A 22484-nucleotide genomic window follows, 5' to 3' on the forward strand; every position below is an offset into this window, starting at 1 on the left:
CGCAAAGAGTTGGACATGACTGAGCGACTGAATTGAACTGAACTGAACTGAACACACACCAAGCCAGTATTTCCCCTGCCCTAAGTCATCCAAGCCAGGTACTGGACAACTAGAGACAACTCCTATAGCCCAGAGCTCACTGAAATCATTCAAATCATCTAGTCCTAAACCTGCTGACCCTGCTTTGCCCATCCCTTCTCACAGAAACCATAATCAAGGTTCTGAGCCATACTTTCCCTTGGCTCCTTCTGCCTCTTGACCAAACCCTGGTGCTACCCCAACTTGGCCCTGCATGTCGTGGCATGGCCCTTTCTCTTGGAAAGTGTGATATGTAATAAAACTTCTCTCATTGGCACGGATCTCTCTGTGTGGTCACTCAGGTCATCCTAGGTACAATCAGAACACCCTGCTCTCCAGTTATAAATGTCTCTCCAAACATTCGCTCCCACAAGGCCAAGTTCAGGACTGTCGCCTTAAGAAAAATAAAAGCTTCTCTTTGGGGACCTCCCTGGTGGTCCAGTGGCTAAGACTCTGTGCTTCCAATGCAAGGGGCCAGAGTTCAACTTTGGTCAGGGAACTAGATCCCACCAGTAGCAACCAAGGGCTTTCCCGGTGGCACTAGTGGTAAAGAACCCACTTGCCAATGCAGGAGATGTAAGAGACTTGGGTTTGATCCCTAGGTCTGGAAAAACCCCTGGAGGAGGGCACGGCAACACACTCCAGTATTCTTGTCTGGAGAATCCCATGGACCGAGGAGCCTGGTGGGCTTATAGTCCATAGGGTTGCAGAGTCGGAAACGAGTAAAGCGACTTAGCATGCACACCACAAACCGAGAGTTCGCATGCCAAAACTAAAGATCCCACGTGCCACAACTAAGACCTGGAATGGCCAAATTTTAAAAAATAAAAAACAAGCTTCCCTTTGTTGAGCATCAACTCTGTGCCAGGCCCAGGGTTAAAGGCTTTACCAAATGGCAACCCACTCCAGTATTCTTGCCTGGAGAATCCCAGGGACGGAGGAGCCTGGTGGGCTACAGTCCAAGGGGTCTCAAAGAGTCGGATACGACTGAGCGACTTCACTTTCACTTCACTTTCCATTATCTTAGGACTTCCCTGGTGGCTCAGGTGGTAAAGCATCTGTCTACAATGCAGGAGACCCAGGTTCGATCCCTGGGTCAGGAAGATCCCCTGGAGAAGGAAATGGCTATCCACTCCAGTACTATTGCCTGGAAAATCCCATGGACAGAGGAGCCTGGTAGGCTACAGTCCATGGAGTGGCAAAGAGTCAGACACGACTGAGCGACTTCACTTTCACTGTCCATTATCTTACTAGATTCTCCCAATGGCCTGAGGGGTAGGTGTCATTATTACAAAAGAAGATGCTGAGGGTCAGAGCAGTTAATGACTGTCTCAAGGTCTCACATCCAGTAAGCAATGGAGTGGCTTGTACTTACTTGTCTATCCCAAGGAAGCTTCCTGTGACTGTACTTTTCAATGATTGTTCCCTTCAGTCTGGCCCAGTTGCTGAAAATCTGATCTCAGGCAGCAAAACAGAGCTCCCGTCACAGGCACAACTAGTTCAGTTGGTCACTAGGTGTCCACCCCCTCTTTGCCTTGCATAATTAACTAGCAAAACAACAGAAAGACAAAATGCCAAAGGCCTTTGTACACTTGTTTCAGAGGCAGTAAGCAAAGCAAGAGCATACAGTTTTGCTTACCATAAGGAAGGGTTTTTGTCCAATCTGAGAGCACCTGCCAGGGTACTAGGGGAGTCTCAGAATCTTGGCCTGGACAAGACTCAACTTGACCGGCTCCCCTCAGCCCTGCATTTAGACAGTTTGGTCAGTGGTTGGGAAGAAACATAGAGGAGACCATGGGAGAATTAAAAAAATCATAACAGAGAGCAAAAGCCATTCTAAGTATGAGACAACTCCCCTAAACATAGAAGACGGGTAAATCGAACTAAAAATAATTTTTTAACATGGAAAAACTCACAATAAGCAAAATCAAGTGATCAATGACAAATTGGGAAAATGTCACCAAGAAAAGGCTACTTTCAGTAACATATCAAGAGTTCCTATAAATTCATGAGAAAAATGGAAGAGAAGATGCTGACCTGTCACAGTAAAGGAAATCAAATGGCTCTGAAACATGAAAAGATGTCAATCTCACTTATAAGACAAGTGTAATGTAAAGCTACACCGAGATACCATTTTAACCTTTCTGACTAGTGAAGACCACTGTTGTCAAGGAAATTGGGAATTTCCGCCCTTGCTGGTGGAAATATAAATTGGTATAGCCAATGTTTCCATTCCTGGACACACTAATCCCGTTTCTAGGTACTTATCCTAGAGATCTACTTGCACAATTGCGATAAACCCAGGGTATAAAGGCGTGTTATTGATTAGACTTGGGCTAAGCAAGGGCTGATCACTGGAGACAGGAGAAAGACCCCTTATTGAGCTTTGACACCTAGAGTTCTTTCAAGTCTTGTGCATTCTGCATATAGATATAGTTAGCAGGTACATATTTATATTTAACTGTCTTAGGAGTTAGATCTTGTATGTCCTAAAGCCCAGCTGGCTCAGAAAACATGCTACGTATTCCCCCATACCTACGGGAAGTCTGGCTCATTCAATCAACTGCTTCCTCCTGAAAGGTGATCACTCAGCAGGAAGCAGCCAATGGAAAGGTCAGCTCTCCTCTTAATGCTGGAGTTAACTGTTCAGAATACAGGCAGAAAGAGGAGTTTCCTTCCAAAGAAGATATATACATGGCCAACAAGTAGGTTGGATCATCGAAAAAGCAGGAGACTTACAGAAAAACATCAGCTTCATTGATTACGCCAAAGCTTTTGACTGTGTAGATCATAACAAACTGGAAAGTTCATCAAGAGATGGGAAAACCAGACCACCTGACCTGCCTCCTGAGAAATCTGTATGCAGGCCAAGAAGCAACAGTTAGAACTGAACATGGAACAACAGACTGGTTCCAAATTGGGAAATGAGTATGTCAAGGCTGTATATTGTCACCCTGCTTATTTAACCTATATTCAGAGTACATCACGAGAAATGCGGGGCTGGATGAAGCACAAGCTGGAATCAAGATTGCAGGGAGAAATATCAATCACCTCAGATACGCAGATGACACCACCCTGATGGCAGAAAGCAAAGAAGAACTAAAGAGCCTCTTGATGAAGTGAAAGAGGAGAGTGAAAAAGCTGGGTTAAAACTCAACACCCCCAAAATGAAGATCATGGCATCTGGTCCCAACACTTCATGGCAGATAGATGAGGAAACAATAGAAACAGTGACAGACTTTATTTTTGGTGGGGGGAGGGGAGGGGAGGGGGCTCCAAAATCGCTTCTTATGGTGACTGCAGCCATGAAACTAAAAGACACTTGCTCTTTGGAAGAAAAGCTATGACCAGCCTAGACAGCATATTCAAAAGCAGAGACATTACTTTGCCAACAAAGATCCATCTAGTCAAATCTATGGTTTTTCCAGTAGTCATGTATGGATGTGAGAGTTGGAATATAAAGAAAGCTGAGTGCTGAAGAATTTATGCTTTTGAACTGTGGTGTTGGAGAAGACTCTTGAGAGTCCCTTGGATTGCAAGGAGATCAAACCAGTCCATCCTAAAGGAAATCAGTCCTGAATTTTCATTGGAAGGGACTGATGCTGAAGCTGAAACTCCAATACTTTGGCTAGCTTATGCAAAGAACTGACTCCTTGGAAAAGACCCCGAAGGCAGGAGGAGAAGGGGACTACAGAGGATGCGACGGTTGGACGGCATCACCAGCTTGATGGACATGAGTTTGAGCAAGCTCTGGGAGTTGGTGACAGACAGGGAAACCTGGCAGGCTGCAGTCCATGGGGTCACAAAGAGTCAGACACGACTGAGCGACTGAACTGAACAAGTACGTGAAAGATACTCTGCGTCATCAGCCATCAGGGAAGTGCAGATCAAAACCACAGTGAGATACCACTCCACGCTTACTAGGATGGCTATAATCAAAAAGCCCCAGGGGCTTCCCTGGTGGCCCAGTGGTTAAGAATCTGCCTGCCAATGCAGTAGGACACAGGTTTGATCCCTGCTCTGGGAAGATCCCACACGCCATAGCGTCCATGCTCCGCAACAAGATAAACCACCCAAAGAGAAGCCCGTGCACTGCGGTGAGGAGTAGCACCCACTCAATGTTACTAGAGAAAGCCAGCCTGCAGCAGCGAAGACCCAGAACAGTCCTAAATAAATAAATATATAAATAAATTTTTTTATAAAAAGTGCCAACAAGTGTTCGCAAGGATGTGGACAAATTAGAAACCTCATAAACTGCTGGTAAGAATATAAAATGGTAAAAGAATCTGGAAGTTCCTCTAGAGTTCCTTAAACAGAGTTACCATATGACCCAGAAATTCCACTCCTATATACCCATGAGAAATGAAAAACACACATCCACAGAAAAACTTTTACCTGGATACCCATAGCAGCATCATTCATAATAACCAAACGGCGGAAACAAGCCAGCTGTCCATCAACTGATGGATGGATAAATAAATGTGGTATACGCAGATGACGGGATCCTACTTGGCAGTGAAATGGACTGGTGTATGGATACAAGCTCCAACACCGATGGACTTGAAAACATGATGCTTGGTGACAGAAGCCAGCCGCAGAGGGCCAGATATTGCACGATTCCTTTCATATGATCTTCCCAACCCAGGAATCAAACCCGGGTCTCCAGCATTGCAGGCAGATTCTTTAGCAGCTGAGCTGCCAGGAAACCACGAAATGGCCAGAAGAGGTGAATCTATGGAGACAGAAGGTAGACTGATGGTTGCTTAAGGCAAGGGGAAATGGCAGGATTGAGAAACGACCAGGAAGGGGGACCGGGCTTCTTTAAGGCGTAATTAAATGCTCTGAACTTGAATGTGATGGGACTTCCCTGGTGGCCCAGTGGCTAAGACTCTGCACTCCCAAAGATACTGCATGCCACAAGCATGACCCGATGCAGCCAAATAAATAAATATTAAACCAAAAACCCTTGTGGCATGGATGCACAACTCTGTGAATATACTACACCATTGAACTATATGCATTAAATGGGTGACATGCATGGTGTGTGAATTATATCTCAATAAAACTGTTGAAAGGAAGAAGGGACTTCTTGGTGGTTCAGCAGCTAAGACTCTGCACTCCCAGCGTAGGGGGCCCAGGTTCAATCCTTGATCAGTTCAGTTCAGTCACTCAGTTGTGTCCAACTCTTTGCAACCCCATGGACTGCAGCATGCCAGGCCTCCCTGTCCATCGCCAGCTCCCAGAGTTTACTCAAACTCATGTCCATTGAGTTGGTGATGCCATCTAACCACCTTATCCTCTGTCATCCCCTTCTCCTCCCGCTTTCAATCTTTCTCAGCATCATGGTCTTTTCAAATGAGTTAGCTCTTCCCATCAGGTGGCCAAAGTGTTGGAGCTTCAGCTTTAGCATCAGTCCTTCCAATGAAAATTCAGGACTGATATCCCTTAGGATGGACTGGTTAGATCTCCTTGCAGTCCAAGGGACTCTCAAGAGTCTTCTCCAACACCACAGTTCAAAAGCATCAATTCTTCTGCACCCAGCTTTCTTTATAGTCCAACTCTCATATCCGTATGTGACTACTGGAAAAACCATAGCCTTGACTAGACAGACCTTTATTGGCAGAGTAATGTCTCTTCCTTTTAATATGCTGTCTATTTGGTCATAACTTTCCCTCCAAAGAGCAAGCGTCTTTTAATTTCATGGCCGCAGTCACCATCTGCAGTGATTTTGGAGCCTAAAAAACAAAGTCTGCCACTATTTCAACTGTTTTATCATCTATTTGCCATGAAGTGATGGGGCCAGATGCCATGATCTTCATTTTCTGAATGTTGAACTTTAAGCCAACTTTTTCACTCTCCTCTTTACTTTCATCAAGAGGCTCTTTAGTTCCTTACTTTTTGCCATAAGGGTGGTGTCATCTGCATATCTGAGGTTATCGATATTTCTCCCGGCAATCTTGATTCTAGCTTGTGTTTCTTCCAGTCCAGCGTTTCTCATGATGTACTCTGCATATAAGTTAAATAAGCAGGGTGACAATATACAGCCTTGACATACTCCTTTTCCTATTTGGAACTAGTCTGTTGTTCCATGTCCAGTTCTAACTGTTGCTTCCTGACCTGCATACAGATTTCTCAAGAGGCAGGTCAGGTGGTCTGGTATTCCCATCTCTTTCAGAAGTTTCCACCATTTATTGTGATCCACACAGTCAAAGGCTTTGGCATAGTCAATAAAGCAGAAATAGATGTTTTTCTGGAACTCTCTTGCTTTTTCGATGATCCAGCAGATGTTGGCAATTTGATCTCTGGTTCCTCTGCCTTTTCTAAAACCAGCTTGAACATCTGGTAGTTCATGGTTCACATATTGTCGAAGCCTGGCTTGGAGAATTTTGAGCATTACTTTACTAGCGTGTGAGATGAGTGCAATTGTGTGGTAGCTGGACATTCTTTGGCATTGCCTTTCTTTCGGATTAGAATGAAAACTGACCTTTTCCAGTCCTGTGGCCACTGCTGAGTTTTCCAAATTTGCTGGCGTATTGAGTGCAGCACTTTCATAGCATCATCTTTTAGGATTTGAAATAGCTCAGCTGGAATGCCATCACCTCCACTAGCTTTGTTGATAGTGATGTTTCCTAAGGCCCACTTGAGTTCACATTCCAAGATGTCTGGCTCTAGATTAGTGATCACACCATTGTGATTATCTAGGTCATGAAGATCTTTTTTGTACAGTTCTTCGGTGTATTCTTGCCAGCTCTTCTTAATATCTTCTGCTTCTGTTAGGTCCATACCATTTCTGTCCTTTATCGAGCCCATCTTTACATGAAATTTTCCCTTGGTATCTCTAATTTTCTTGAAGAGATCTCTAGTCTTTCCCATTCTGTTGTTTTCCTCTATTTCGTTGCATTGATCACTCAGGAAGTCTTTCTTATCTCTCCTTGCTATTCTTTGGAACTCTGCATTCAAATGAGTGTATCTTTCCTTTTCTCCTTTGCTTTTTGCTTCTCTTCTTTTCACAGCTATTTGTAAGGCCTCCTCAGACAGCCATTTTGCTTTTTTGCATTTCTTTTTCTTGGGGATGGTCTTGATCCCTGTCTCCTGTACAGTGTCAAGAACCTCCATCCATAGTTCATCAGACACTCTGCCTATCAGATCTAATCCCTTAAATCTATTTGTCACTTCCACTATATAATCATAAGGGATTTGATTTAGGTCATGCCTGAATGGTCTAGTGGTTTTCCCTACTTTCTTCAATTAAGTCTGAATTTGGCAATAAGGACTTCATGATCTGAGCCACAGTCAGCTCCTGGTCTTGTTTTTGATGACTGTATAGATCTTCTCCATCTTTTGGCTGCAAAGAATATAATCAATCTAATTTCAGTGTTGACCATCTGGTGATGTCCATGTGTAGAGTTTTCTCTTGTGTTGTTGGAAGAGGGTGTTTGCTATGACCAGTGTGTTCTCTTGGCAAAACACTGGTAGCCTTTGCCCTGCTTCATTCTGTACTCCAAGGCCAAATTTGCCTGTTACTCCAGGTATTTCTTGATTTCCTACTTTTGCATTCCAGTCCCCTGTAATGAAAAGGACATCTTTTTTGGGTGTTAGTTCTAGAAGGTCTTTTAGGTCTTCATAGAACTGTTCAACTTCAGCTCTTCAGCATTAGTGGTTGGGGCATAGACTTGGATTACCGTGAAATTGAATAGTTTGCCTTGGAAACGAACAGAGATCATTCTATCGTTTTTGAGACTGCATCCAAGTACTGCATTTCAGCCTCTTTTGTTGACTATGATGGCTACTCCATTTCTTCTAAGGGATTCCTGCCCACAGTAATAGATACAATGGTCATCTGAGTTAAATTCACCCATTCCAGTCCATTTTAGTTCGCTGATACCTAAAATGTCCACATTCACCCTTGCCATCTCCTGTTTGACCACTTCCAATTTGCCTTGATTCACGGACCTGACATTCCAGGTTCCTGTGCAATATTACTCTTTACAGCTTCGGATCTTGCTTCCATCGCCAGTCGTCCGTGATGGATGCACTGGCGAAGGAAGCAATCCTTGATCAGGGAACTATTAATAGATCTCACATGCTGCAACTAAGAGGTCACACGCCACAACTAAAGATTCCGCGGGCCCCAACTAAGACCCGGAGCAGCCAAATAAATACATAAACAAATATTTTTAAAAGAGGAGGAAGCAGCAGCTCATCCCCAGAGGATCACTCAATGAGAGGAGGGATATGGGAGAAGGCCCAGCCCTGAGTCGAGGGCTGGGTGTGGTGGTGACAGCTGAGGATGTCAGCCAGGGCGGGAATTAGTCACTGGATCCATTCACGCCTCCTACCTCCGCTCAGCGCCAGAGGGCCCCTGGGCTCAGAACCAGAGACTCAGAGAGGGCCTGGCAAGGTGAGGACGCTGAGGTGGAGAGGCGGGAAGTGGCTGCTGGCTGCTGGGGGCAGCTGACCGCAAGGAGTCGGGTCTCCTGAATGGTAGCCTTTGTTTTCATCTTTGGAGGGAAGAGAGCAGGGGCAGCAGGCCCTAATCCCACTGGGCTCCTGCCTATGCCAAGCTCCATCCTTGTGCCAACCTTCTGCAGGGGCAATTATTTCCCTTCTTTTCCAGATAAGAAAATAAGACTCAGGTCTGAAATCACTTGCCCGAATTGGCAGCCAGCTTGCAGTATTTGGGAGACTAAAGAAGAATACAGGGAAATGGAAAGAGAAATTAAACAAGGCCACAGAGAAATTGGGACTTCCCTGATGCCCTAGTGGCTGACTCTGAGCTTCCAATGCAGGGGGCACAGGTTCAATCCCTGGTTGGGGAACTAAGATTCTGCCATGCAGTGCGGCAAACAAACAAAAAGACAGTAAATGAGTGACCATCTGATGATACAAATAAAGAAAAAGAGTAAATAGATGAAATAAATATCTAATCTCTACATAGTGGAAGGAAAGAAGGGGACGGGGAGAGAGGGAGGGGAATTCCTGTGCACAGCCGGCTCACAGAGAGCACAGCCCCTAGAAGGTTCCATTAGTGCTTCCCCAGCCCCAGCTCACCCGGCCAAAAAACTGCAGGAAGGTGTTGGAAAGCAGCAGGTGCTTCTCGGCCAGGAAGCGGTAGCGCCGCTTCTCCTCCAGCTCGGCGGCCCGCTGACTCTCAGACACGAAGGCCTGCATCTGCGCGTGCAGCCGGTTCACGCTCTCCTGGGGGAAAGGGGATTCAGGGATGGGTCCCTCATCCAGCCCCGAGTGCCAGCTGTCTGAGGCCTCCCTCTCCGTCGTGAACCAGCCACCTCCACCTGGAGGCCTTCCATGAGCACCCAGCCCCCACTCTCACTTCGGAGCCTGCCCTCTCCTGTGAGTCTGGGCTCTGCCTGCCCTCCAGCCCGAGGGCACTTCTCCCAGGTCGGGCTGGTGTCTGAGCCACCCCTCTGTCCCCAGAACCGAGCACAGGGCTGAGCCCAGAAGTGAGGCCTAGGAAAGCCAGTTTAATGAAAATGCACATTAATGGATTAATAACCCCCTGCTTGGGAGGGAAGATTCCAAAGAGGACAGAGATGAGCTTAGTAAAGGAGCCAGGAGTGGAGGCAGGAGAGGAGATAAGGTCTTGGAGATGGAGGCCAGGCATGGGGCCCTGACCTAGGGAGGAGGGGCTGGGCTTAGCCTGGGGCAGGAGGTGCGTGTGCGGGGGAGAGTGACAGGGCTGCTGGTGGGTCATGCCTTTGCACCGTGATTAGGGGCAGCGTGACTGAGGACCTCAGGTTTTCCCAGTGAACTAGGAGAAGGCGGGGAAGCCGAGGGAATGCAAGGGGGGCCACACAATGACTAGGCAAGGAGCAGTGCTGACAGTGTCCCTGGGACCAGGGATGCCCGCCAGGGGCCGGCTGGCCCCTCCAGCTATGCTCACCACTCAGGGTGGGGCAAACCACACTCGTGGAGTAGGGCCGGTGCTGGTGGGGGAGCTCGGGTGGGTGTCGCGGATCCCCGAGAAGCCCGGGGTCGTCCCTAGCCCCTGCACCTTCATCTCCCGTGCGTTCTTGTCCCTCTTGCGCTCCATTCGCCACAGCTGGGACATGCTCTTCTCCAGGCTGGCGGCTCGGTGGCGGTACTCCATCTCGTAGTGCTGGCGGCTGTCCTTGGATGGGGTGGAGAGAGGAGGGAGACCCCCATGTCAAAGGGCTCAAGGCACCTGGCCTGTGGGCCAGAGCACTGGACAGGGGCAGGGCTCTCAGCTGGGAACGTGTACAACCTGGGGCCAGTCAGTGCCCAGCACTGGCTCAGTGTGCCCATCTGTCAAGTGGGGAGAGGCAGGCCTGCTGGCGATGGGCCGGGGGTGCCAGGGTGGGTGCCAGACTCACTCTGATGAACTGCATGTCCAGCTTGGTGTTCTTCTCTATGTGCTGCAGGAGGTCTCCATGGAAGGTCTGCACCTGTGTGGAGTGCAGGGTGGGGTTGATCAGGGCGACCCAATCATCCCCCGGCCCCGGTGTTCCACTGACCACTCTGCTCCTGACACACCGGGCTCCTGACGAACCATCAGAGAAATGGGTATAACAAGAAACCTGGTTGGATGCAGGATTAAACAATTAGACGTACAAAATATTTAATGCAGTACCTGGCTCCATAAATGTGTGATACCTTCCGTTTCTCCGTGCCTTGATTACGCCTACCAATTTTCAAATACCAGCTTCCCTACCGCCTCTGCTGGGAGGCCCTCCTGACTCCTTAGGCAGAATCCACTACTCTTGCATTTTGCTTCTAAAATCTGTACAACTTCTTTGGTAATGACCAAATTTCATTCCTCCAGCTGTAGGATGGAATTTGTTGCTGGGCCCCTGGTCACAGCCCCATTTGTGGGAGAAGCAGGAACCAGGTATGTCCCGTCTCTGTATTCCTGGCACTGTGGGGTGAGCGTGGCCCAGCAAAAGTGCTCACAACTGTTCACAGGAGTGGCAGCTTCCCATGGCAGGTGACCAGGAGGACCAGGAGGGTTACTGGGCTCAGGCTCAGAAGAGCTTCATTCTAGAAGTTGTAGTTCTTCCTCCAATTTGCTCTGTAACTTTGGATGAGCTGCTGTCCCTCTCTGGGCCTCTGTTTCCCCACCTGTAATGGGAAATTTTGGCCAGATGCTCGCTAGGGTCCAGCTCCAGAACCCAATGAACTTGAATTCTGTGAGCCTTGGTGATCAGCTGGCATGTTCCCCTTTGTCCCTATCAGCGCTCCCTGGGTCACTCAGTGTTGTTGGGACATTGCACCTAAATCTTCCCAGCTGCCCCCTTTGTTCTCAGGTTCAGACTGACCACTGCCACCTCGGGGGACCCTTCCACCTCTGCTCAGCCTTCTCTGTCTTCCCGGCCTTTCCCTGGGGAACCCCTGCTCAGGAACCCTCGGTGGATCCTGCCTCCTGCCCCAGGGGTCCCCAGGCTATACTGTAGGAGCTCTGTCCCTCAGGAATGCTGATAATCAGAAAGGCCGGCAAATTATAAAAGTTATCAGTGTTTCTTCCACAATTGTTTCTGAAATCTTGTTAACCAGTCTTTAAGGGAGCTTGGGTGTGACCTCCTTGGGTCTGACCAGGCCTTACATCCCTGATTGTGGCTGTCAGTGTGTGTGCTGGGGGTGGGAGTATTTCAAGCTGCTCTGAGTCCCTGTTTCTGCCCCAGGGGGGCCCTTTTTCGCTGGATCCAGGCAATAAGGAAGGGAGACTTCCGATCTGTACCTGTGGGACGTCCCAGGTCAAGGTTTCTGCTCAAACACAAGATGTATGTTCCTGAAAATTCCCACATCTGGCAAAATCACCCAATATATAAACAGGGCTTATGGAAGATGCAGGGTTGGGGCAGACCCTCGAAACCCTGGCAACCAGAGCACTAATAGAGACAGCGAATGGTACTGGAGGGATGAACTTGAACCATACCAAAGGCCATGGAAAAGATTAAAAATGCACAAAACCAACAGAAAGGACACACCGGCAACACCTTAATTACTGCAGAGCTGGCATGCTGAGGCAATACAGGAGGCGGTGGAGCTGCCACCACGGTGAGCGTGGGAGGTGGTGACATCTGCTCCCAGCTTAGAGTCCCAGGAGGCTCGGAGCTCTTGCTCTCCCCAGGGAGGCCTGGGTTCAGGAGCTCTTTTAAAATGTTCTTAAAATACAGCTTAAAGGGCTCTTGCTGTCACTGCAGTGACAAGTTGGGGGCTTTCCCCTTCTTATTTCTGTTAGCGCTGTTCCCTTCCTCAATGCTTAGGAGACATCACTTCTGAATAAGCCACTCCCATGTCATAGGATACAGCTCCTTCTGCTTCCAGTCACGTAGGAACTGAGTCACACCACAGAAATGAGTGTTAGGGCAGGACAGGTAGATTGCAATTCTTCCCATTATCAGGGCTTGGCTGTGATCACCGAGCGTGTAGAGGACACAGACCCAGGATGCCTCAGTCAGACAGGGCGCAGGCACCACTGGGTTAATGGAAAGTCATCATCAAGCTCCTAAAGAAATGGATCTAATAAGAAGTTTGATCCTTGAAGACACCTTTGAGCTCTTGCTCTTGGGGAACCAGAGGGCTGCCTATAATTAAGCAGGTGCCTTCTGAAACAAGGAAGTTGCCTACTCCAGCACGTGCTGAGAATTCCCAGCAAATCTAACAGAGACTGCGGTCCCTGCTCCCCTCCCCATGGGACACGCTCCATTAGCAGGTCCTGTGAGCTCCTCCGTACAGAAGATGAGAGCAGACCCGCTGTCATGAAAGTGCCCTGTAAGTTCCACGTGTCGAGGCAGTCCAGCAACTGAATCCATCGATACAGGAAAAACCCCTTTCAAAGAACTGTCTCTGTGGGCTGACCACAACTTTCCTCCTCCCATTTTCTCTTGAACACCCTCCATCAGGTTACGGCCCCACCAACTACACCCACAAGAGTGCTGTCAAAATCACCAGGATTCCATCCGCATCACTAAGTCCCATGATCAATTTTCAGGACTCACCCAACTTCTCCTGTCGTCATCATCAGACACGGCTGACCACTCCCTCTTCCTGAGACACCTTCCTCCCTCAGCTTGCAGTCCTCCCCCCTCCTTGTTTCCCTTGCATTGACCCCTGACTGCTCTTCTCCATCTTTTTCTGATTCCCCCTCATCTCTCTGTTCCCCGAAGGTTGAGTTGCCCTGGGGCTCAGGCCGTGGGCCTCTTCCCTTCCCTGTCTACATGGTGACCTCATGCGGTCCCCAGGCTGCCGACTCCCAGATATATATCCCTGCTCAGACCTTCCCCAAAATTCCAGTCTCATCTGTGTGTTATCTGGGCTCCATTCAGCCAAGAGGAAGAGACCAATACTGAAGATAAGCTACAAAGGTATTAACATGCTGCTGCTGCTAAGTCGCATAACATACAGATAATAAGAGTCCCTGAGAAAGAAATGCAAAGAAAGAGCAAAAAATTTTCCAAAAACCTGTAATTAAAGAAAAAAGATATCAAACTACATATTGAAAGAGTGCACATAACAAAGAATATTGTCCCAGACTGACCAATATCAAGATATATTCTGGAAAAATAACTAGACTTGAAGAAAAAGAAAAAAATTGGGGTCACCCTGCTTATTTAACTTATATGCAAAGTACATCATGAGAAACGCTGGGCTGGAAGAAACACAAGCTGGAATCAAGATTGCCGGGAGAAATATCAATAACCTCAGATATGCATTTACACCACCCTTATGGCAGAAAGTGAAGAGGAACTAAAGAGCCTCTTGATTAAAGTGAAAAAGGAGAGTGAAAAAGTTGGCTTAAAGCTCAACATTCAGAAAACTAAGATTATGGAATCTGGTCCCATCACTTCATGGGAAATAGATGGGGAAACAGTGGAAACAGGGGCAGACTTTATTTTGGGGGGCTCCAAAATCACTGCAGATGGTGATTGCAGCCATGAAATTAAAAGACGCTTACTCTTTGGAAGGAAAGTTATGACCAACCTAGACAGCATGTTGAAAAGCAGAGACATTACTTTGCCAGCAAAGGTCCGCCTAGTCAAGGCTATGGTTTTTCCAGTGCATGTATGGATGTGAGAGTTGGACTGTGAAGAAAGCTGAGCACCGAAGAATTGATGCTTTTGAACTGTGGTGCTGGAGAAGACTCTTGTGAGTCCCTTGGACTACAAGGAGATCAACCAGTCCATTCTAAAGATCAGTCCTGGGTGTTCTTTGGAAGGAAAGATGCTAAAGCTGAAACTCCAGGACTTTGGCCACCTCATGCAAAGAGTTGACTCATTGGAAAAGACTCTGATGCTGGGAGGGATTGGGGGCAGGAGGAGAAGGGGACGACCGAGGATGAGATGGCTGGATGGCATCACGGACTCGATGGACGTGAGTCTGACTGAACTCTGGGAGTTGGTGATGGACAGGGAGGCCTGGCGTGCTGCGATTCATGGGGTCGCAAAGAGTCGGACACGACTGAGCGACTGAACTGAACTGAACTGAAGGCAAAAAAGATGGTTGGATGGCATCACTCATGACTCATGACTCAGCGGACACGAGTTTGAGCAAACTACGGGAGATAGGAGAAGACAGGGAAGCCTGGTGGGCTGCAGTTCGTGGGTTTGCAAAGAATCAGACACAGTTTAGCGACTGAACAACAACAACAAAGGTGAAAAAAGCAAATGATTTGCAATGGAGAATATAGATTATTAGACTTCTCAGTGGCAACATTCAAGATGCAAGATAAAGAAAGAAGGAAAAAGTAAGAAAGGGGAGGAGGAAGAGAGTGAGTGAAAGAGGAAAGAATGAAGGAAGGTGAGGCAAGGACTGTATATCCAGCAAAACTGACTTCCCCCAGGACAAGGAGAGCAGCTGTTATCTTGGTGTCACAACTCAGAACATTGTTCACATGAGCCCTCCTCATGGGGACAATCAGAAAGCAAGACCAAAACACCAGTCAAAACACAGACATGGGGTTGGAGGTGAATATTAAAAGTATAGCTACTTGTAAACAAGGGTCAGTGAGGGTGAAAGGGGAGCAGGCATGGTGCAGCGGCTCTGGGTCCCGACAGTGTGGACAGAGCACAGCTGTAGATATGGCGCTTTTCACACGTTGAAGATTTATGGCAGCTTTATGTCGAGCAAGTCTACTGGCGCCATCTTTCCAACAGCATCCACTCACTGCACGTCTCTGCGTCACACGTCAGTAATTCTCTCAATAGTTCAAACTTTTTTTTATTATTGTCACAATCTGTTAAGGTGATCTATGATCAGTGATCTTTGAGGTTACTCTCACAAAAAATTGTGACTTGCTGAAGGCTCAGATGATGGCTACCATTTTTAGCAACAAAGTACTTTTAAATTAAGGTATGTACATTGGGTTTTTTTTTTTTACATAATACTATTGCACACTTAATAGACTACAGTGTTGTGCAAACATAATTTTTATATGCACTGGGAAACCAAAAAATGTGACTCACTTTATTGTGGCATTTGCTTTTTTGCAGTGGTCTGGAACAGAACCCACAATGTCGCCAGAGCATGCCTTTGAAAGTAGGGGACGGGGGAGGCTGCGGAGAGCAAATTTAAAACAGACTTTAACTGTTTTCAGAAATCATATTGGTGGTGGTAGAATTAGTTTCATTATTCAGCGACTGTTGTGTCTATGTAGCATGTGGTATAGCAAACGGTAACTGTGGGATATTCTTCTTCTTTCTTTTTCTGTGTGCTTGGGAATCAGGACTTTTGGAGGGAAGGCACACTGTCAGCCTGCAGGATCTTAGTTCTCTGACCAGGGATTGAATCTACACCCTCAGCAATGAAAGCATGGAGTGCTAACCAACGGATTGCGAGAGAATTCCTGAGTATCAGGACTCTTGATGTGGAACAAAAGAGATACCGGTGGAATAGAGAAGAGGTTAACTAAAACCCGGTGCTAAATCTGCATTGGAAGTATCAGTATTAATTATGAAGATTTCTATCTTTATATATATACGTGTGTATATATATGTGGTTTGTACAAAAGTATATATGTATCTATGTATGCATGCATCTGTGTATGTATCTAGGCGTATGTATCTTATCTATTATATACACATATGTTTTTATATATAGCATTGGCCACTGAAAAAGTCTAGGAACAGTGATGAACCCAGTAGCAATGGGTACCCCTAGTGAGCAGATAATGGTCTTGAATATCACTTTCCACTAAAAGCAGAAAAAATTTTAAAGGGGCTTCATGGAGAGATGACTGATTCCATTTGTAGAGCAGCAGAAGTACCAGACGAGAACTATCTTGTCAGGCTAGGCAGTGAGGAAACCGTCAGAACCGTGAGGGTTGTGCCAAAGAATTCACGTGCCAGACTAAAGAGGCTTCTGCTGGTCAAAGAGGGGGCACTGTCAACTTCAACGAAATAATGATTGCAAAGGAGTAAAACACATCCCCTCCAGGCATGCCAAACGGATGGAACCTGAGTCTGAGCCATCCTCTGGATCCAGAGGACAAAGCAACAGCTGAGCTGCACCAGGAATGCCCAGAAAACCAAGTCAAAAGGCCCCAATGGATAAAATGGAAGGAAAAGAAAGGGATGGTGGAGGAAACACTGGATTAAAAGAGACTCAAGAACGTATTTTAAAAGAGAGAGAGCAAGACAAGTTCTCATGTCTGGGGACATAGGACTGGATGATCGGTTATGAAGAAACCCAAGGCAGTGTCAGACCAGCGGTCATTTTTGGAGGAAGAGAGGGTCTGCGATTTGATGGGGGCTCATGGAGGGGCTTCAGGGAGGCTGACAAAGTTCCCGACTAGGACGGGAGTTTCAAAGGCGACCCGCTTGATAATGATTCACTGAGCTCGAATTTGTTCCGTGACATTTTTTGTGCCGGTATTTTATTTTATTTTATTTTCTGGCCACAAGCCATGTGGGATCTTAGTTCCCTGATCAGGGATCAAGCCCGTGCCCCCAGCATTGGAAGCAGAGTCTTACCCCTGGACCACCAGGGAAGTCCTGTGCCTGCATTTTAGTTTACAATAAAAAAAAGGTTTGGTTTTAAAATAAAAAACAGTCCTGTCATTCCTCTGCTCAGCACACTCAGAGGCATGGCCAGAGGTCCGACAAGGTCCACAGGGCCTGGCCCCTTTAGCCAGGGGTCATCTTGGCCCTGGCCCTTGATGCCTCCACTCCAGCCGTGCGGGCTTCGTCAAGCCTTCCTGTGTGCTGACCCCTCTGCCCAGAACACTTCCCGCAGTTGTCTCCCTGCTCACTCCCTACCTCCTTCAGGTCTCTTCACAACGTCAGCTCTCTAGTGCTGTTGTCTTGAATATCTGATAAAAATCACATCCCTCCAACACTTTCTACTCCCTATGGAGGTTCTCTTGTCCCCCATAGCGCATTTTGCATCTAACCCATCACACATATGCTCACTTATTTGTCCTGGGTTTTGTCTGGTTCCCCCTTGGGGAGAGCAGGGGGTTTTATCTGCTGTATCCCCGCCGCAGTGCCAGGCATAGGGCAATGAATTGCTGTCAAATGAATGAGCCCGAGGGGGAGACGGCCTCTGGTGTGCTGGGCCAATGTGGCTCTGGCCAGGGGTCCTGCCCTGTTGTCACAGTCAAGACACCGGTACCCAAAGAGGGCAGCTATCTTTACAGAGTGGGCCTGGGTGACGCTGGTCTCTATCCAGCCCAGGTGTGCCACGAGTGTCATGACAAGCCATCAGACACAAGGAGAGGAAGCCACAGGCTGCCAGGGTGGTCCGTGCTCTGTAACTCCCCACCCAAGCCCGGGAGATGACACAGGCTTAGCACTAAGCCTCAAGGTGTCCCGGAAATGGGCCAGGGATATGGTTTTATCGAGTGGAGGTGGGTGCTTGTTTTCTGCTGATGAAACTCTTCCCAATTTCGCCATGGCTATCAAACTGGTGAGTATTTTATGGTGTCCCCAAATTGCACCCAGACATCCAGCGTTTTCCCACGCACATGTTTGGGAGCCATGCAGTCACGGTTAGTTGAAATTTCCTTCTGAGCTTCCGAAGGCCCTTCACTGCCATCCCCAGCTCTCTTCTGCCGATGCCACGCTCTGTGCCATGCTCGGCCCACAGCGCCCCCAGAAGGCCCTCTCTTCTCCTCTCCCTCTGGCCCAGCTCTGCTCCCTTTTCAGAGCTTGTTCTCTCCTTCCCAGGCAGCGAAGCCCTGCTCGGTGCCAGGCCCCTGTCCCAGGCCTTGGAGCCACAGAGAAGACCACATTCCAGCCCTGGCACAACTCCCAGTCTTGGCAGGGGTAAAGACAGGGCATCAGTTGTGCTTCAAATCATAGCTAAGGTACATAGAGGGCTACAGGTGCCAGGGTCAGTAATTTATACTTATACTTAATCCTCATAAGAATACTATGAGGCAGTTTCGATTATCTCCATTTCACAGACAGATAAACTGAGGCACTGAGGTTAAGCAGCTTGTCCAAGGTCTCAAAGCCAGCAACTAGCAGAGCTGGGCTTTGAACCCAGGTGCTCTGGCGCAGAGCTGGTTTTCTTCACCACCACTTGCTAAGAACGGACGTGTGTGTGTTCTCGCTCAGTCATGTCTAACTGTTTGCAACCCCAAGGACTGTAGCCCGCCAGGCTCCTCTGTCCATGGGATTTCCCAGGCAAGAATACTGGAGTGGGTTGCCATTTCCTCCGCCAGGGGATCTTCCTGACTCAGGGATGGAACCTGCGTCTCCTGCCTTGAAGGCAGATTCTTTACTACTTGAGCCGTCAGGGAAGCATAAGAACAGATAGAAGCATCTGTTGGAGTCAGAGGAGAGGTATCAGGAAAGACTCCCTGGAGGAGGGGACGACGGTGCTGGCCGGCAAGGGTAGGGGTGAGTGAGTCCTCAGCTGGAGGACGGTGTCACAGCAGCCTGCGGTGGGAACACCAGGCTGTGTCTGCAAGAGGGCAGCTCTTCAGAGGGTCTGGGCTGTGACTGGGCTACCAGGGAGGCTGCCGGATCAGCAGGGCCAGGAATCCCTTACCAAGTGGCTGAGTTTAGTTCTGCGGGTGGCAGGGGTGCGGAAACGTTTTCTCCTGGGAGTGATAAGGTCAGATCACTGGCTGTTCCCTGGAACAGTGGAGGGAAGGGTTGGGGAGGGCGGTAGGGGCAGGGCCCTGGGCCTGACGCACCTGGGTGACGGGCCTCTCTCTTCCTGGCTCCTCCACTCACTCTGGAATCTCGAGTGAATGACTAGATCTGACTGAGTTTCCTCCTCTGTGAAATGGAGATGGAAATGCACCCGCCTCCTAGGTCACTGATGTGCAGGTGAACGTGCCCAGCAGAGCCTGGCCCTGGCAGGTGCGCCCAAGGGCAGCTGCAGTTGTCATGTTACCAGAGTCCTCTCTGAGAAACAGCGTGGAGGTTGGGCCCTTGTCCTCCACGGAACGCCGCCCACTCTCCCGAGTGACCCCTCTGGGCCGCGGAGTCTGAGACTCACCACCACCTCCAGGTCAGAGTTCAAGTGCCGCTGGGTGTCGGACATCTGCACCAAGATCTCACCTGGAGGCATGGAGGGCAGCGGCCTCAGTTGAGGGCTTATCTCATCACCCTGCTTCCCACCAGAAGGGCCTGCCCAAGCTGGGTTTGGGACCAAAGTCCAGGGATTTCCCACACGACTCTGGGACTCTGGCAGCACCTGTCCTACCCTGGAGAACTCCTACAGGGAGGGGTGAGGAGGGGCATGGGTTCCAGAGGACAGTCTGGGAGCTGGGCCCTTGGGCTGCAAGGCCTGTGTCTTTGGGGAGGACTTCCTGGAAGAGCCAGGCTGTAAAAGGAACCCTCTCTGGGACCTGAGAATAGGGGGCAAGGCAGGCCCTCGGCCTGAGGGGAGGCGCCCAGGAGGCAGAGCCTGGGCAACAGGAGGAGGTGGGCGGTGAGGCGTGTCCCCCAGGCCCCAGAGGTCAGCACAGCACAGGGGAAGGGGCATGCCTCACCCAGAATCTGCGAGGTGGAGCTCTGCAGGGCCTGCTCCCCAATCTTCTGGATGGCGTTGAAGTACACCTCGGCCGCCTCGGACAGAGCTGCACGGAGACGGGGCGGCGTCCAGCCGCAGCCCTGCTCTGTGAGCTCCCACTCCCCATTCTGGAGGGCTCTCCTTTGGTCAGGAGAGTTGAGGGGGGGCTCTGGGTAGAGGGTGGGTGGAAGACGGAAGGGGTGCCTGGGCCATGTGTGTGTGTGTGTGTGTGTGTGTGTGTGTGTGTGTGTGTGTGTGTGTGTGTAGAAGTAGAGTTGGCCAGAGAAGCAGCGGGGCTGGGGGGCAGGGGGGGGCCTCTCCCTGGGGGGCAGGACCTGAGCCCGTCTGTCGTGGGTAGGGGTGCAGGCATCTGTGTGTGTCAGAAGGCGGGTGTGGGCAGGGGTGTTGGGAGGCTCAGGCGTAGAGGCTCAAAGTGGTGAGGTGGCATGGGTTCGGGTCGCTGGTGCAAGGACTTTGAAGTCTTAAAAAGCAGGGAGGGGTTGGGTGACCCTCAGCCCTGGGTGTGTCCCCGGCTTGTCCATCTGCTCCAGAGCTCAAAACCCTCTGCTGATTAGCACTGGGGGTGGGGGCGGGGATGTCGGGAAATGGTGGCGATGGGAGCTCTTTGTACAGGCGCTGAGTGAGGGGCGAGGTTTGGCTGTAGGTGAGTGGATGGGGGCTGGTCAGGGTGTCAGACTGGGGGTGCCAAGGTGGTCTGAGTATGGCAGTGGGCTCAACAGCTGAAGTGTGTGTGGTTGGGGTTCTGTGAGCCCGCAGGACTGGGCACTGCATCTCTGGGAGCATCTAGGGGGCACATGAAGGTGTGGGAGGGGTCTCCGGCCTCAGGGCATGAGGGTGACCGTGATGCACGGGAATGTGTAGGGACGACGATCGCGGGGGTGCGAAGGTTACAGTGGAGGGTGCGATCACGTGGGTGGGGCCGGGCACTCACCGTGGAAGGCCCGGAGGTAGTTGTTCCCCAGGTACACCAGGTTCTCCAGGGCGGGGTTGAACTGCTCCAGGATGCTCTGGAGTCCGAGGGCAGGGGGAGGGAGGGGAGGGGAGCAGAAGATGGAATGAAGGATGGGCCTCAGGATCAGGTGCCCCTTAGCCCCAGTGAGAAGCCTGACTTGGGGGAGCCCGCTTAGAACCCTGGAGTCACCCAGAATCCTAGCTCTCGGCTGCAAGGGCCTCAGAGGCCAGGATCCAGACCAACGTCCCCTTGGTCATCTCCTGCTCACCACCTGCCCAGTGGGCCCTTGCGTCTAGAAGGTTCTCCTCCCACTGGGCTGAAGCCTACGGTCTGTCACTGTGCCCAGCTGGGCATGGCTCAAGCTGCCCTGAGTCCAGGATCTGTGGGCCGCTGACAGCTGTCTCTGGGGCAGAGGCAGAGCTCGCCCTGCTCAGAGTAGAGCCCCTCGGGGGCCAGGCTACAGCTGGGTCAAGTGGGCCACCACCTGGCCAGTGGAGAGCGCCCTGCGTGATGAATTTAAGACTTGGGTCTTGATTCCAATCCCAGCAGGCCCTCTTCCTCCCTTGATGACTTTGAGCAAGGTGTTTCACCTCTCTGGCCTTTTTCTTATCTGTCAAATGGAGTGATTATTTTCTACTCCACTGGTGGTGTGTTGTGAGGTTTACACATTGCAAGGGTCCCATACGCAAGAGGTGCTCAATAAATGTCTATGGAGACTGCAGCAACCTCTGTGGAGGGGGGTAGGAAGTTTGAGTGTGAGGCTCAGAAACCAGAGAGAGACAGAGAGGCAAAGAGAGGGAGACCTAGACAGAAAGAGACAAAGAGAGAGACTCCTCCACCCTGGGGGTCCAGGTGGCTCTTTGGGTCCCCTGCTTCCAGCTTAGGCCACCCTGGGTCCTGTCCTGCTGCGTCCAGTGTTTGGGAATTGGGGCTCCAGTTGAGTGCTATCTCAGCAGGCCTGTCACTCATGGGATGAACCCCTGTTCTGGGAGGCTCAGGTTGGGGCTAGAGTGGCCAACTGCCCTCAGGGGTCCCCACCCCCAGACCCACAGCTCAGCCCAGCCTGGTTCTGGGCCTTCTTCCCCAGAAAAAGCTGCTGCCCCGCTCACCCTGTCTTCCAGAGCCGGCTGAACTTCGAGCCCTGGGAGGGGGCCCGGACCGGGCACACACTCACCTTGTAGATGGCCATGGTGGACCTGTAGAACTGGTCCATCTCGGGGGCCATGGAGCAGGTGTGCCCGGGCACTGAGCAGGAGGCGTTGGCAGGGCTGGGAGTGCTGGGGGTCGGTACCCTCCGATGGCCACTGCTCGGCGGGCAGCGAAGGAGGCAGCAGAGTGGGACCCAGCGAGGGAGGGCCGGCCGAGGAGGAGGTGGCAGCTTAATTATTCACCAGCCAGGGATGTCAGAATGCGATCTGGGGTGTAACCAGACCCGGCGGGGAAGGCATCCTGTGACGCGGGTGGGTTCATGTGACCTGCCCTTCAATTATTT

At 50.0% G+C, this 22484-nt stretch overlaps 1 protein-coding gene and 1 non-coding gene across 2 annotated transcripts in view; one reads left to right on the plus strand and one right to left on the minus strand.

Annotated features, from left to right (window-relative positions):
- BAIAP2L2 (BAR/IMD domain containing adaptor protein 2 like 2) overlaps positions 1-22409 on the minus strand; it is a 29676-nt gene extending 7267 nt beyond the window's left edge. The window contains exons 1-7 of the mRNA XM_027968101.2: positions 22167-22409; positions 20972-21047; positions 20000-20086; positions 19504-19565; positions 10431-10502; positions 10091-10207; positions 9130-9276 (exon numbers count right to left, since the gene is read on the minus strand). Of these exons, the coding sequence (XP_027823902.1) occupies positions 9130-9276; positions 10091-10207; positions 10431-10502; positions 19504-19565; positions 20000-20086; positions 20972-21047; positions 22167-22217 (612 nt within the window). The 5' untranslated portion in view covers positions 22218-22409. The remainder of the gene's footprint in view (positions 1-9129; positions 9277-10090; positions 10208-10430; positions 10503-19503; positions 19566-19999; positions 20087-20971; positions 21048-22166) is intronic.
- On the plus strand, positions 1110-1182 carry TRNAC-ACA (transfer RNA cysteine (anticodon ACA)). The gene has a single exon. It is a non-coding gene; the product is annotated as a tRNA-Cys (tRNA).
- Positions 22410-22484: the final 75 nt, after the last annotated feature.

Source organism: Ovis aries, chromosome 3, assembly GCF_016772045.2.
Source record: "Ovis aries strain OAR_USU_Benz2616 breed Rambouillet chromosome 3, ARS-UI_Ramb_v3.0, whole genome shotgun sequence".
Lineage (NCBI taxonomy): Eukaryota > Metazoa > Chordata > Mammalia > Artiodactyla > Bovidae > Ovis > Ovis aries.